General features: G+C 53.5%; 2 protein-coding genes across 2 annotated transcripts; both read right to left on the bottom strand.

Moving 5' to 3' along the window:
• Positions 1-496: 496 nt before the first annotated feature.
• Positions 497-10,923, bottom strand: LOC136297516 (uncharacterized). The gene is made up of 2 exons (XM_066197459.1): positions 8,529-10,923; positions 497-5,817 (listed from the first exon to the last, which is right to left on the bottom strand). The coding sequence occupies exons 1-2, from the start codon at positions 10,921-10,923 to the stop codon at positions 3,332-3,334; spliced, it is 4,881 nt and encodes a 1,626-aa protein (XP_066053556.1). The 3' UTR covers positions 497-3,331.
• A 797-nt stretch (positions 10,924-11,720) lies between these two features.
• LOC136297515 (protocadherin beta-15-like) lies at positions 11,721-15,441 on the bottom strand. The gene has a single exon (XM_066197458.1). The coding sequence runs from the start codon at positions 15,439-15,441 to the stop codon at positions 13,009-13,011; it is 2,433 nt and encodes an 810-aa protein (XP_066053555.1). The 3' UTR covers positions 11,721-13,008.
• Positions 15,442-16,354: the final 913 nt, after the last annotated feature.

Below are 16,354 nucleotides of genomic sequence, written 5' to 3'. Positions count from 1 at the left end.
CTGCGCTGGGCTGTTCTCAGCTGGGCTGGGCTGGGCTGGTCCGGGCTCAGCCGCCTCCGCTGCCGCAGCCGCTCGGCGCCGCCTTGGCCGAGGGCACCACCCAGCGGTGCGCGCTGGGACTGCACCCGCCGCCGCCCGCAGCCCGCGCTGCCGCTCGCCCCGGCCGTGATTCCAAAGCTTTCCAGACACCCGCGGGCAGGAAAGGAACGCAAATTTTTTCAGGGCAGCCTAAAGTGCAGGCTCATCCGAGAAAGGCAGAGCATCATCCCTCAGCAGCACAAACCGAGCAGGAATAGGGCTAGGGTAAAAGCATAGGCATGCCATTGAACTCTATTGGCTGCCTCTCCAAACTCAGGAACTGCGCCCACCTAATATTGCTTCTGTTAAAGGACATAGTCAGAAATAGGCTCGCAGAATTTTGAAAAGACTTCACAGGGCTTTCCCAGAAAGAACGTCACTACACATACTTCTGTCTCCTGGAAAGGATTTTGGGTCTTGTCTTTATTTCAGTTCTACATAGTTTTCCAATTCTTAGCCTCATAAGTATAGCAGTTTATAATGTCAAACTGTACAAGTTCAGCACAACACAGCGTGAGGTGTCTTTCTTAATACTCCATGCATCACAGACATCATTCAAACAACCAGTTATTGTAGATTGGGTGGCACTCCTTCTCCAGAGGAACAGGCAAAATAATGCTCAGTACACTTCAGAGGGTAGAAGGAGAAAGGGCAGAAATGGGAATGCAAATGCACTTACATAAATGGAGATAATCCTGTAGGGGCAGCTTTCTAGTCCTATCAAGGAGCCAATGAATTCAGAAACAAGGATGAGGAAGCAGAACTCAAAGTCCTTTTTTCATGTTGTTCTTCATGCTATCTTTAGAAAATTCTCTTTGATGGACATGTGGTGTTTTCACGCACACAAAGACAATGATTAAGTTTTCATGACACCCTACAGTTACAGCCTACCCTAACACATCTGCTGCTGCTTTATCTCCAAGACAATCGGAGGGGGACAGATAACCAAAGCCACGCATAGGCCAAGGGAAGATTTTTTTGGGGCATTTTTCTGCTCCTCTCTGCCTTGAAGAGGATGACACCCCTGTACTCATATGGCCAAAATAGCCTTTTACTCTGCAGAGCTGGAATTGCCAGCATTGCAATGGCTGGATGGGACAAATTCCCAGTTTCACTGGGCAGCACTACTGAACCATCTGCAGATGCACAATGGCCAGACAGACAGACGTACTGAGAAGAAAGTGTCACACACAGAGCCCACAGACAGAGACAGATGCCTCCAGAACCGCTGTAAGAAAATGCCTTGTGCTAACAGAACATCATGACACAGTATTCAGAACTACCTTGCTTTTCTGAGATGGGAAAAAGGGATCTGTGCCACTTCAGCAAGTGTGACATTTGTCCACCCAACTGTGCCATTGAGCTATAACAAAGAATAAGAAGTCCAAAGTCTGCTTTGACAGCAAGAGACACGAGAGCATAGCTGAAAGTCCATCATGAGAGCCTACCAAAAATGGCTATGACAGAGGTGAAATATGCTCTTATCTGAGGGAAAGAATCTGAATATCTTTTCTTCTTTATTTGTGTTTTTGGAGTGAAAGACACAATTTTACACTGATGTAAAGTTTGCAGGAAATTGGTTTTGCCAATTGGAAACCTATTTCCGCTGGAGGAAGCATAGCCACATGTTGCAGCCTGGATCCCCTCCTCCCATGAGCATTGAAGCTTCTGTCTGTGCACACCCCAGAGAGTTAAAGGAAGGATTGACCTTCCCCAGGGCAGCGTGAAGCGGAAGCTCAGCCCAGAACGACCAAGCCTCATTGTCTGGCAGGAAAACACAGACATGGATAGGGCAGTGGTAAACAGCATGGGCATGCCAAAGAACACTTTATTGGCTGCATCTCCATGCTCAGGAACTGTACCCACCCAACAGTGCTTTAGTCAAAGGACAAATTGAGAAAAGGATTTGCAGAATTTTGACAAGCCTTGATGGAGCTTTCCCAGAAAGAACATCTCTACAAAGAGTTCTGTCTTCACCAAAGAGTTCACTGTGCTCTCTTTATTTCAGTCTAACATATTTTTTCAGTTTCTAAAATCAGACTTTTATCACTTTACAATGTTAACCTGTACAACATCACCACAAGACGGTGTGAGGAAGGCTTTCTGAGGATTTCATGCTTCACAGACATCATTCAAACAACCAGTTATCATAGATGGGGTGGCAGTCATTCTCTACTGGAATGGGCTCGGTACAATGCTCAGTATGTTTCAAAGGGCAGAAGGAGAAAGGGCAGAAATGGGAATGCAAATATTGCAACATAAACATAGAAAATCATGCAGGCACAAGGAGCCTAGTGTTTAAGGAACAACAATTGAAAGAACCAAATTCAGAGAACCTGCTAAAGTTCTTCTTGACTCTACCTTCCAATAATTTCCTTTTAGTATTACTGAAGTTTTCCTTCAATGAACCCAAAGACAATGGATACATTTCTACAATTCTGTTGAGTTACAGTCTACCCTAACACTGTGCTACAGTATTTCCAAGGCAATCCTGAGCTGACAACACCCAAACCCTTCTTATATTCCAGAGGAAGATTTTGTTGTGCACTCTGCTGCTCTACTCAGGGCTTGATAAGGAAGATGAGGTTTCTGTTCCTAAAGAGTCAAATTTGCCTCCACCCCTGCTGAGCTAGTGCTGCCTGTGTTACAATGGCTACGTGGGAGCAACTCCCCACTTCACAAGGCAGCACTATGGAAGCATCTGCAGTTATCCAGTGTCTACACAAACTCAGTGACAAGAAATCAAAGCACACAGATGTCACATCTCAGACACAGACATCCAGAACCCAGGGAAGAAAAGGCCTAATGCTCAAATGACATAATGACTCAGTACTAATGACTTCCTTGCTTTCCAGAGTGGGCAAAAAAAACTTTTTTCCATTTCTGTGAGGATATGATTTGCTTGACCAACATTGACATTGTCTTAAATCTCAGAATAAAAAAATGCTGTGGCTGTTTAGACAACAAAAGAAAAAAGAGTATTCCTGTGAGTGGCAGCCACATATTTAAAGCCTGTTGGAAATGGCAGAAACAGAGCTGAAACCCACTACTAATTAAATGATTGAACTTAGGTTTCTTTGATTTCCTTCAAAGTTTTTTTGGAGTGGCACGATTTTATTCTGAAAAAAATTTGCAGGAAGCTAGTTAAACCAATTGCAAATACAGATTTACTCTGGAGGAAAGATTGCCAAAGGCTACAGCCTAGATCCCTTTCTACCAGGAGCCATGAGGCCTCTGACTGTGCAGAACTCAGCTAGTTAAAGGAAAGACCATTGAACTGTCCTGCAGACAGAGTCCCACCATTGTCTGGGGCCATGTCCTCTGTGCTGGCAGGGACACAGGGGAAATCGTGTCCCTCATCAGGCTGCTGGCCCGTGGCACAGTGCTCTGGTGGCAGGCTGGGGAGGATGGGCCTGAGGAATTTGAACTCGCTGTTGCCCGAGCCCGTAGTGAGGCTGATCTCGTAGCAGTAGGCGCGGGGCAGGGTCCCTGCAGCGGCTGCATCGGCCAGGCCGCTCTGCAAGTTGTCGGCACCATAAAGCACATGGCCGGCCTCCAGCTCCTTTCTCTTGCACACCTTGCGAGCCACAAAGGCCGCCGTGGAGACGAGGAAGAGGAGTGAGACAAAGACCAAGGAAATGATTAAATAGGTTGTCAGGGAGTCACCCTGATCCTCTGTGGCCGGGCTGCTGTGTGGGAGGCGCACGTCGGAGAAGTCCTTGAGCAGGAGTGCGCTCAGAGCTGCGGTGGCTGACAGTGGGGGCTTGCCGTTGTCTCTGACCAGGACAACCAGCTTCTGCTTCACGGTGTCTCTGTCTGTCACCGGCCTCCTCAGACGCACCTCCCCGCTTTGGACACCCACCGTAAACAGCCCGGGCTCGGTGGCCCTCAGCAGGTGGTAGGAGAGCCAGGAGTTCTGGCCCGAGTCGGCATCGACGGCCACCACTTTGGTGATGAGGTAGCCCGCCTCAGCCGACACGGGCACCAGCTCACTGGACGCTGGGCTGCCGTCCTGGCCTGGGTACAGCACGAGCGGGGCATTGTCATTCTCGTCCAGCACCACCAGGCGCACGGTGACGTTGGCTCTGAGGGGAGGAGAGCCCGCATCAGAGGCACTGACCGTCACCTCCGTCTGCCTCAAGCGCTCGTAGTCCAGGGGCCGCAGCACAAAGACGTGTCCGTTCTCAGAGTTCACCGAGATGCAGGAGCACCAGGGCCGCTCTGCCGCTTGCACTGGGGCCAGCGAATAGGTCACCTTGGCATTGAGCCCTACGTCAGCATCTGCAGCACTGACGGCTCCAACAAACACTGTGGGCACGTTGTTCTCACGCACATACATGGTGTAGGAGGTCTGGTTGAAGACGGGCACGTTGTCATTGACATCCGAGATGTCCACCGTGAAGGTCTGCGTGCTTGTGAGAGGAGGCGACCCCGCATCTGCTGCTGTCACAGTCAGGATGTGCTGAGCCGTCTCCTCGCGGTCCAGCGCGCTCACCGTCACCAGCTCATAGTAATTCTTATAGGCTGGCCGCAGGGAGAAGAAGAGCTGATCCTCGAGGGCACACGAGATCTGCCCGTTGGCACCAGAATCCCGGTCCCTGACCGAAAACAGGGCAACCACTGTGCCGGGCACTGTGTTCTCGGGGAGGGGACTGCTGAAGGAACTCACCACCAGCTCTGGGGCATTGTCATTCACATCCACCACCTCCACCAATACCTTGCAAATTGTTGAGAGGCCCCCACCATCTGTGGCCCTCACACTGAGCTCATGAGTGTCTGCTTCCTCAAAGTCCAGAGGTTTTGTGAGTTTAATTTCACCAGATATGGGATCAATGATAAATGCTGAGTCACTCTGTCCCACTGCTTGGCTGAGTTGATAGGTAATGTCTCCATTAACTCCTGCATCCTGATCAGTAGCCAACACAGTCAGAACCACAGAGCCTTCTGGCATGTTCTCCAATATCTTTCCAATGTACTCCTCCTGTGTGAAGATGGGAGCATTGTCGTTTACATCTAGAATGACAATTTTCACATGAGTAGTGCCACTTCGAGGAGGAGTGCCCCCATCTACAGCAATAACACTGAAACTCATCTCTGCCTGCTCCTCTCTGTCTAGTGCCTTTTCCAAGACCAGTTCAAGATACTTTTTGCCTATAATCCGACTTCCATAAAAGACACTGAAATACTCGTTGTCAGGTGAGATGCTGTACGTCTGGATGCTGTTGCTGCCAATATCGAGATCCTGAGCTACCTCCAGTGGGAAACGAGACCCCGGGTCGCTGGTTTCTGGGATTCTAAAACTGACTTCATCTTCTCGGAAAACAGGGGAATAGTCATTGATATCGTCCAAAGTCACCTCGACCCGAAAGAACTGCAGGGGGTTGGCGAGCAGCAGCTCCAAGGGGAGCATGCAGGTGCCCGCCTGGCCGCACAGCTCCTCCCGGTCCAGCCTCCCCGCCACCACGAGCCGGCCGGAGTCGCGCTCTAAGCGAAAATGCTGCCGGCCGTCCTCCGACACCAGGCGGGCGCGGCGAGCTGAGAGCTCCGCCGGCGTCAGCCCCGCGTCCTCCGCCAGCTTGCCTACCACGGAGCCGCTCTCCGCCTCCTCGGCTACGGAGTAGCGGATGGGCTCGGCGCCAGCGAGCGGCAGCGAGAGGAAAGCAGACAGACAAAGCACTTGCCTTGCGATCGCCATGGCGCGGCGGCGGCGGCCGGTGTCGGTGTGGCGGATGTGCCGGGCTATTCCCCGCGGAAAGCGGCCAAGTGCAGCTAGGGCGGCGTTCCTCGGTGTGTTCGGTTTCGGCGGCGGTCCCTAAAGAAGCCGGGGTGTCCCGGCAGCGGGTGACACGGGGCAGCCCTTGCCACAACAGCCGCTGTCACCGGCTGAGCTGGTCTAAGCTTGGCTTCTCTGCGCTGGGCTGGGTCGAACTCGGCTGCGCTGGGCTGCTCTAAGCTCGGCTGCGCTGGGCTGCTCTAAGCTCGGCTGCGCTGGGCTGTTCTCAGCTGGGCTGGGCTGGGCTGGTCCGGGCTCAGCCGCCTCCGCTGCCGCAGCCGCTCGGCGCCGCCTTGGCCGAGGGCACCACCCAGCGGTGCGCGCTGGGACTGCACCCGCCGCCGCCCGCAGCCCGCGCTGCCGCTCGCCCCGGCCGTGATTCCAAAGCTTTCCAGACACCGCGGGCAGGAACGGAACGCAAATTTTTTCAGGGCAGCCGAAAGCGGAGGGTGAACCCACAACAAGCCAGCCGCATTACCGGGCAGTATAAACCGCACAGATAGGGCACGGTAACAGCACGGGCATGCCAACGAACACTCTCCCGGCTCCATCTCCAAACGAAACACTGCACCCACACAAGAGCGCTTCATACAAGGGATACTGTGAGAAAAAGACTCACAGAATTTTGAAAAGCCTTGAAGAAGCTTTCCAGGCAAGAACGATTCTAGAATGAATTCTCTCCCCACAAAAGGATTTAGGGTGTTCTCTTTATTTCAATTCTACTTTTTTTTTTTTTTTAATTGTTCGGATTTAGAGGTATACCAGTTCACAATGTTAAAATGTATAACTTCATCACAAGACTGTGTGATGAAGTCTTTTTGAATATTCCATGCATAACAGACATCATTCCAACAACCAGTTATTATAGATGGGGTGGCAGTCCTTCTCTAGAGGAACAGGCAAAATAATGCTCAGTACATTTCAGAGGGGAGAAGGAGAAAGGGCAGAAGTGGGAATGCAAATGCTCTAACACAAATGGACGTAATCTTGTAGGGACAGCTTTCTAGTCACAACAACAAGCCACTGAATTCAGGAACAAGAATGAGGAAACAAAACACAAAGTCCTGTTTTCATGTTCTTCTTGATTCTAATTTCAGAAAATTCTCTTTGATGTACATGTGGTGTTTTCACGCACACAAAGACAATTAATAAGTTTTCATGACACCCTACAGTTACAGCCTACCCTAACACATCTGCTGCTTCTTTATCTCCAAGACAATCGGAGTGAGGCCAAACACCAAAGCCACGCATAGGCCAAGGGAAGATTTTTTTGGGGCATTTTCCTGCTTCTCTCTGCCTTGAAGAGGATGACACCCCTGTAATCATAGGGTCAAAACAGCCTTTTACTATGCAGAGCTGAAATTGTTAGCATTGGAATGGTTGGGTGGGACAAGTTCCCTGTTTCACTGGTCAGCACTACTGAACCATCTGCAGATGCACAATGGCCAGACAGACAGACATACTGAGAAGAAAGTGTAACACATATAGCCCACAGACTGAGACAGACACATCCAGAACCACTGAAAGAATAGCCTGGTGCTAACAGAACATCATGACACAGTATTCAGAACTACCTTGCTTTTCTGAGATGGGAAAAAGGGATTTGTGTAATTTCAGCAAGTGTGAGATTTTTCTACTCAACTATGCCATTGAGCTATAACAAAGAATAAGAAATCCAAAATCTGCCCGGACAGCCAGATTTACAAAAGCATAGCTGGGATTACATTAGGAAAGCCTATCTGAAATGCTATGACAGAAGTGATATATAGTTTTGTCTGTGGGAGAGAATCTGAGTATCTTCTTCATTTGTGTTTTTTGAGAAAAAGACAAAATTTTACTCTGTCTTAGATTTTGCAGGAAATAGGCTATGCCACCTCAGAAGATATTTTCTCTGGAGGAACCATTGCCACATGCTGCAGTCTGGATCCCCTCCACCCATGAGCATTAAACCTACTGTCTATGCAGGCCCCAGCTAGTTGAAGGAAAGAGCATTGAACTGTCCTGCAGAGAGAGCCCCAGCACTGTCTGGTGCCATGTCCTCTGTGCTGACAGGGACACAGGGGAAATCCTGTCCCTCATCAGGGCCCGGGCCCATGGCACAGTACTATGGTGTCCGGCTGGGGAGGATGGGCTTGAGGAATTTGAACTCAGTGACAGAGACATACAGAACCACAGAAAGAAAATGCCTTGTGCAACAGAACATCATAACACAGTATTCAGAACTACCTTACTATTCTGAGCTGGGAAAAAGGGATTTCTGTAATTTCAGCAAATGTGAGATTTTTCTAGCCAACTGTGTCATTGAGCTATAACAAAGAATATGAAGTCCAAAGTCTACACGGAATGCTAAACACAGATAAGCATAGCAGGAAGTGCATTATGAAAGCCTATCAGAAATGGCTATGACAAAGCTGAAATATGCTACTATCTGAGGGAGAGAATCTGACTATCTTTTCTATTTAATTTATGGTTTTGGAATGAATGACAAAATTTAACTCTGTCTTCGAATTTGCAGGAAATTGGCTATGCCACCAGGGAATATATATTCTCTGGAGGAACCATTACCACAAGCTGCGGTCTGGACCCCCTCCGTCCATGAGCATTAAACCTACTGTCTGTGCAGACCCCAGCTAGTTGAAGGAAAGATCATTGAACATTCCTCTAGACAGAGTCCCACTATTGTCTACTGCCATGTCTTCTGTGCTGACAGGGACACAGGGGAAATCCTGTCCCTCATCAGGCTCCTGGCCTGTGGCACAGTGCTCTGGTGGCAGGCTGGGGAGGATGGGCCTGAGGAATTTGAACTCGCTGTTGCCCGAGCCCGTCGTGAGGCTGATCTCGTAGCAGTAGGCGCGGGGCAGGGTCCCTGCAGCGGCTGCATCGGCCAGGCCGCTCTGCAAGTTGTCGGCACCATAAAGCACATGGCCGGCCTCCAGCTCCTTTCTCTTGCACACCTTGCGAGCCACAAAGGCCGCCGTGGAGACGAGGAAGAGGAGTGAGACAAAGACCAAGGAAATGATTAAATAGGTTGTCAGGGAGTCACCCTGATCCTCTGTGGCCGGGCTGCTGTGTGGGAGGCGCACGTCGGAGAAGTCCTTGAGCAGGAGTGCGCTCAGAGCTGCGGTGGCTGACAGTGGGGGCTTGCCGTTGTCTCTGACCAGGACAACCAGCTTCTGCTTCACGGTGTCTCTGTCTGTCACCGGCCTCCTCAGACGCACCTCCCCGCTTTGGACACCCACCGTAAACAGCCCGGGCTCGGTGGCCCTCAGCAGGTGGTAGGAGAGCCAGGAGTTCTGGCCCGAGTCGGCATCAACGGCCACCACTTTGGTGATGAGGTAGCCCGCCTCAGCCGACACGGGCACCAGCTCACTGGACGCTGGGCTGCCGTCCTGGCCTGGGTACAGCACGAGCGGGGCATTGTCATTCTCGTCCAGCACCACCAGGCGCACGGTGACGTTGGCTCTGAGGGGAGGAGAGCCCGCATCAGAGGCACTGACCGTCACCTCCGTCTGCCTCAAGCGCTCGTAGTCCAGGGGCCGCAGCACAAAGACGTGTCCGTTCTCAGAGTTCACCGAGATGCAGGAGCACCAGGGCCGCTCTGCCGCTTGCACTGGGGCCAGCGAATAGGTCACCTTGGCATTGAGCCCCACGTCAGCATCTGCAGCACTGACGGCTCCAACAAACACTGTGGGCACGTTGTTCTCACGCACATACATGGTGTAGGAGGTCTGGTTGAAGACGGGCGCGTTGTCATTGACATCCGAGATGTCCACCGTGAAGGTCTGCGTGCTTGTGAGAGGAGGCGACCCCGCATCTGCTGCTGTCACACTCAGGATGTGCTGAGCCGTCTCCTCGCGGTCCAGCGCGCTCACCGTCACCAGCTCATAGTAATTCTTATAGGCTGGCCGCAGGGAGAAGAAGAGCTGATCCTCGAGGGCACACGAGATCTGCCCGTTGGCACCAGAATCCCGGTCCCTGACCGAAAACAGGGCAACCACTGTGCCGGGCACTGTGTTCTCAGGGAGGGGACTGCTGAAGGAACTCACCACCAGCTCTGGGGCATTATCATTCACATCCACCACCTCCACCAATACCTTGCAGATTGCTGAAAGGCCCCCACCATCTGTGGCCCTCAAACTGAGCTCATGAGTCTCTGCTTCCTCGAAGTCCAGAGGTTTTGTGAGTTTAATTTCACCAGAAATGGGATCAATCATAAATACTGAGTCACTCTGTCCCACTGCTTGGCTGAGTTGATAGGTAATGTCCCCATTAACTCCTGCATCCTGATCAGTTGCCTGCACCGTCAGAACCACAGAGCCTTCTGGCATGTTCTCCAAAACCTTTCCAATGAAACGCTCTTGGGTGAAGATGGGAGCATTATCATTTACATCTAGAATGATAACTGAGATCTTGATGATCCCACTCATGGGAGGAGAGCCCCCATCTACAGCAATAACACTGAAACTCATCTCTGCCTGCTCCTCCCTGTCTAGTGCCTTTTCTAAAACAAGTTCAACATATTTGTCACCATTACTCCGACTTCCATGGGAGACATTAAAGTACTCATTCTCAGGAGTGATGCTGTATGCCTGGATGCTGTTGCTGCCAACATCGGGGTCCTGAGCCACTTCCAGTGGGAAACGAGACCCCGGGTCGCTGGTTTCTGGGATTCTAAAACTGACTTCATCTTCTCGGAAAACGGGCGAATGGTCATTGATGTCCTCCAAGGCCACCTCGACCCGAAAGAACTGCAGGGGATTGGCGAGCAGCAGCTCCAAGGGGAGCATGCAGGTGCCCGCCTGGCCGCACAGCTCCTCCCGGTCCAGCCTCCCCGCCACCACGAGCCGGCCGGAGTCGCGCTCTAAGCGAAAATGCTGCCGGCCGTCCTCCGACACCAGGCGGGCGCGGCGAGCCGAGAGCTCCGCCGGCGTCAGCCCCGCGTCCTCCGCCAGCTTGCCTACCACGGAGCCGCTCTCCGCCTCCTCGGCTATGGAGTAGCGGATGGGCTCGGCGCCAGCGAGCGGCAGCGAGAGGAAAGCAGAGAGACAAAGCACTTGCCTTGCGATCGCCATGGCGCGGCGGCGGCGGCCGGTGTCGGTGTGGCGGATGTGCCGGGCGATTCCCCGCGGAAAGCGGCCAAGCGCGGCGTGGGCGGCGTTCCCCGGTGTGTTCGGTTCCGCCGGCGGTCCCTAAAGCAGTCGGGGTGTCCCGGCAGCGGGTGACACAGGGCAGCGCTAGCAGCCGCAGCCGCTGTCACCTCCACCGGAATGATCTGCGCTGTTCCGGGCTGCGTTCGGCTGGACTGCTCTGCGCTAGGCTGGGCTGGGTCGAATTCGGCTGCGCTGGGCTGCTCTAAGCTCGGCTGCGCTGGGCTGCTCTAAGCTCGGCTGCGGTGGGCTGTTCTCAGCTGGGCTGGGCTGGGCTGGTCCGGGCTCAGCCGCCTCCGCTGCCGCAGCCGCTCGGCGCCGCCTTGGCCGAGGGCACCACCCAGCGGTGCGCGCTGGGACTGCACCCGACGCTGCGCTCAGCCCGTGCCGTCGCTCGCCCCCGCCGCATTTCCAAAAGCTTTCCAGACACCCGCGGGCAGGAAAGGAACGCGGATTTTCCCAGGGCAGCTTAAAGCGGAGGCTCAGCCCACAACGACAGAGCCGCATTGCCCGGCAGGGCAAATCGGACACGGATAGGGCAGTTGTAAGAACACGGGCGTGCCAACGAACACTGTATTGGCTGCATCTGGAAACTAAGACACTGCACCCACCCAAGATTGCTTCAGACAACGGACACAGTGAGGAAAAGACTCGCAGAATTTTGAAAAGCCTTGAAGAAGCTTTCCAGGTAAGAACGATTCAACAAAGAATTCTGTCTCCACAAAACCAGTCGGGGTTTGCTTTATTTCCGTTCTACATATGTTGTTCAATTTTTCAAACTCAGAGGCATACTAGTTCACTATATTAAACTGTGTAACTTCAGCACAGTACAGTGTGAGGACTCATTCTGAATATTCTATGCATCACAGACATCATTCAAACAACCAGTTATTGTAGATTGGGTGGCACTCCTTCTCTAGAGGAACAGGTAAAATAGTGCTCAGTACACTTCAGAGGGGAGAAGGAGAGAGGGCAGAAGTGGGAATGCAAATGCACTAACACAAATGGAGATAATCCCGTAGGGACAGCTTTCTAGTCCCATCAAGAAGCCACTGAATTCAGAAACAAGAATGAGGAAACAAAACACAAAGTCCTGTTTTCATGTTCTTCTTGATTCTAATTTCAGAGAACTAACTTTGATGGACATTTGGCCTTTTCATCTACAAAATGACAGGAAGTTTTCATGACACCCTACAGTTACAGCATACCCTAACCCATCTTGTGGTACTGTATTTCCACAACAATCCAAGGGGGAGAGAACAACAAACCCAAAAAATTATCAGTGGAAGATTTTGTTGTGTATTTCTGCTCCCCTCTGCTTTGAAGAACATTACATCTCTGTACCCATATGGCCCAAATAGCCTTTTACTCTGCAGAGCTGGAATTGCCAGCATTGCAATGGCTGGATAGGACAAATTCCCTGTTTCACTGGTCAGCACTACTGAAGCATCCGCAGACGAACAATGGCAGTAAAAACAGATGTACTGAGAAGAAAGTGTAACACACAGAGCCTGCCCATCCCAGACTGAGACATCCAAAACCCCAGAAAGAAAAACACTATGCTAACAGAACACCATGAAACAGTATTCCAAACGACCTTGCTTTTCTGAGCTGGGAAAAAGGTTTTGAGTAATTTCAGCAAGTGTGACATTTGTCTATTCAAATGTGTCATTGTGTTACAGCAATTAATGCGAGGTTCATGGTCTGGTCTGAAAGCAAGAGAGACACGATCATAGCTGGAGTGCTAATATTCTTCTTAAAGCAAACCAGAAATGACCGTAAGAGAGCTGAAGTATATTACTGCCAGAGTGAGAGTTTGACTCTGTTTTATTTTGTTCTTTCTGTTTTTGGAGAAGCTGACAAATTCTATTCTGACTTAGAATGCAGGCAAAAATGGTTATGCCAGGTACAAATAGAGGTTAATTCTGCAGGAACCCCTGCCACATGTTACAGCCTAGATCCCTTTCTACAATGAACCATGAAGCCTCTATCTATGCACGACCCAGCTAGTTAAAGACCATTGAATTGTCCAGCACAGAGAATCCCAGCATTGGTTGGAGCCATGTCCTCTGAGCTGACAGGGACACAGGGGAAATCCTGTCCCTCATCAGGCTCCTGGCCTGTGGCACAGTGCTCTGGTGGCAGGCTGGGGAGGATGGGCCTGAGGAATTTGAACTCGCTGTTGCCCGAGCCCGTAGTGAGGCTGATCTCGTAGCAGTAGGCGCGGGGCAGGGTCCCTGCAGCGGCTGCATCGGCCAGGCCGCTCTGCAAGTTGTCGGCACCATAAAGCACATGGCCGGCCTCCAGCTCCTTTCTCTTGCACACCTTGCGAGCCACAAAGGCCGCCGTGGAGACGAGGAAGAGGAGCGAGACAAAGACCAAGGAAATGATTAAATAGGTTGTCAGGGAGTCACCCTGATCCTCTGTGGCCGGGCTGCTGTGTGGGAGGCGCACGTCGGAGAAGTCCTTGAGCAGGAGTGCGCTCAGAGCTGCGGTGGCTGACAGTGGGGGCTTGCCGTTGTCTCTGACCAGGACAACCAGCTTCTGCTTCACGGTGTCTCTGTCTGTCACCGGCCTCCTCAGACGCACCTCCCCGCTTTGGACACCCACCGTAAACAGCCCGGGCTCGGTGGCCCTCAGCAGGTGGTAGGAGAGCCAGGAGTTCTGGCCCGAGTCGGCATCGACGGCCACCACTTTGGTGATGAGGTAGCCCGCCTCAGCCGACACGGGCACCAGCTCACTGGACGCTGGGCTGCCGTCCTGGCCTGGGTACAGCACGAGCGGGGCATTGTCATTCTCGTCCAGCACCACCAGGCGCACGGTGACGTTGGCTCTGAGGGGAGGAGAGCCCGCGTCAGAGGCACTGACCGTCACCTCCGTCTGCCTCAAGCGCTCGTAGTCCAGGGGCCGCAGCACAAAGACGTGTCCGTTCTCAGAGTTCACCGAGATGCAGGAGCACCAGGGCCGCTCTGCCGCTTGCACTGGGGCCAGCGAATAGGTCACCTTGGCATTGAGCCCCACGTCAGCATCTGCAGCACTGACGGCTCCAACAAACACTGTGGGCACGTTGTTCTCACGCACATACATGGTGTAGGAGGTCTGGTTGAAGACGGGCGCGTTGTCATTGACATCCGAGATGTCCACCGTGAAGGTCTGCGTGCTTGTGAGAGGAGGCGACCCTGCATCTGCTGCTGTCACAGTCAGGATGTGCTGAGCCGTCTCCTCGCGGTCCAGCGCGCTCACCGTCACCAGCTCATAGTAATTCTTATAGGCTTGTCGCAGGGAGAAGAAGAGCTGATCCTCGAGGGCACACGAGATCTGCCCGTTGGCACCAGAATCCCGGTCCCTGACCGAAAACAGGGCAACCACTGTGCCGGGCACTGTGTTCTCGGGGAGGGGACTGCTGAAGGAACTGACCACCAGCTCTGGGGCATTGTCATTCACATCTACCACTTCCACCAACACCTTGCAGATTGCTGAAAGCCCCCCACCATCCCTGGCTTTTACACGGAATTCATGACGCACTGAATTCTCAAAATCCAGAGATTTTGTGAGTTTAATTTCACCAGATATGGGATCAATCACAAATGCTGAGTCACTCTGTCCCACTGCTTGGCTGAGCTGATAGGAAATGTCCCCATTAACTCCTGCGTCCTGATCAGTTGCCTGCACCGTCAGAACCACAGAGCCTTCTGGCATGTTCTCCAACACCATTCCAATGTAACGTTCTTGGGTGAATACAGGAGCATTGTCATTTATATCTAGAATGACAATTTGGACTTGCGTAGTGCCACTTCTGGGAGGAGAGCCCTCATCTTCAGCAATAACACTGAAACTCATCTCTGCCTGCTCCTCTCTGTCTAGTGCCTTTTCCAAGACCAGTTCAAGATATGGGTCATCCTCATCCCGAATTCCGTAGGAGACACTAAAGTGCTCATTCTCAGGAAAGATGCTGTACACCTGGATGCTGTTGCTGCCAATATCGAGATCCTGAGCCGCCTCCAGGGGGAAACGAGAGCCTGGCTCGCTCGTTTCCAGGATATCAAAAGTGACTCGTTCCTCGGGGAAAACTGGAGAATGGTCATTGATATCGTCCAAAGTCACCTCGACCCGAAAGAACTGCAGGGGGTTGGCGAGCAGCAGCTCCAAGGGGAGCATGCAGGTGCCCGCCTGGCCGCACAGCTCCTCCCGGTCCAGCCTCCCCGCCACCACGAGCCGGCCGGAGTCGCGCTCTAAGCGAAAATGCTGCCGGCCGTCCTCCGACACCAGGCGGGCGCGGCGAGCCGAGAGCTCCGCCGGCGTCAGCCCCGCGTCCTCCGCCAGCTTGCCTACCACGGAGCCGCTCTCCGCCTCCTCGGCTACGGAGTAGCGGATGGGCTCGGCGCCAGCGAGCGGCAGCGAGAGGAAAGCAGACAGACAAAGCACTTGCCTTGCGATCGCCATGGCGCGGCGGCGGCGGCCGGTGTCGGTGTGGCGGATGTGCCGGGCGATTCCCCGCGGAAAGCGGCCAAGCGAGGCGAGGGCGGCGTTCCTCGGTGTGTTCCTGCGGTGCCTAACGCAGCCGGGGTGTCCCGGCAGCGGGTGACACGGGGCAGCGCTCGCCGCCGCAGCCGCTGTCACCTCCACCGGAATGATCTGCGCTGTTCCGGGCTGCGTTCGGCTGGACTGCTCTGCGCTAGGCTGGGCTGCTCTAAGCTCGGCTGCGCCGGGCTGCTCTAAGCTCGGCTGCGCTGGGCTGCTCTAAGCTCGGCTGCGGTGGGCTGTTCTCAGCTGGGCTGGGCTGGGCTGGTCCGGGCTCAGCCGCCTCCGCTGCCGCAGCCGCTCGGCGCCGCCTTGGCCGAGGGCACCACCCAGCGGTGCGCGCTGGGACTGCACCCGCCGCCGCCCGCAGCCCGCGCAGGCGCTCGTCCCGGCCCGCTCGCGTACTCGGGGCTCCTGCGGCAGGACGCGCTCATACCCTCGCGGGAGAGAAGTGCTAGGAAAGATTGGCTGTAGCCCGGGGGAGTCCTGTCGCCGGAGCATCGTCGGTAGCTACTTCGAGTCCGTCGTCGCCCCTCGCTGGTCCAAGTTCGCGGTCTGTTGTGCTCTTGGCTAGCGATAGGCGAGTCCGCGCCCCTCGAGAAACACGGCGGTAGAGCAGCACATCGCGTTTTCCAAGGCAGCGTGAGGCAGAGGCTTATCTCGAGGGGACTGAGCCGTCTTCCCTGGCAGGAGAAACCGGCCTGGAGCCTACGCGTGGAGCGCACGCCTACAATAGCGGTGAATGGCACTACAACTACGGGAGAATCTCAGGCTGAGGACGGGGAAGGGAGGTACATGCTAGCACGGCTCCGTCACAGACGCACACGCATTCCGG

This window comes from Chamaea fasciata, unplaced genomic scaffold (assembly GCF_029207755.1).
Source record: "Chamaea fasciata isolate MVZ Bird 193981 ecotype frontalis unplaced genomic scaffold, bChaFas1.0.hap1 SCAF_15, whole genome shotgun sequence".
In the NCBI taxonomy this organism is placed as follows: domain Eukaryota; kingdom Metazoa; phylum Chordata; class Aves; order Passeriformes; family Sylviidae; genus Chamaea; species Chamaea fasciata.
The sequence above is the reverse complement of the archived record's forward strand: the minus strand, read 5'-3'. Positions and strand labels throughout refer to the sequence as shown.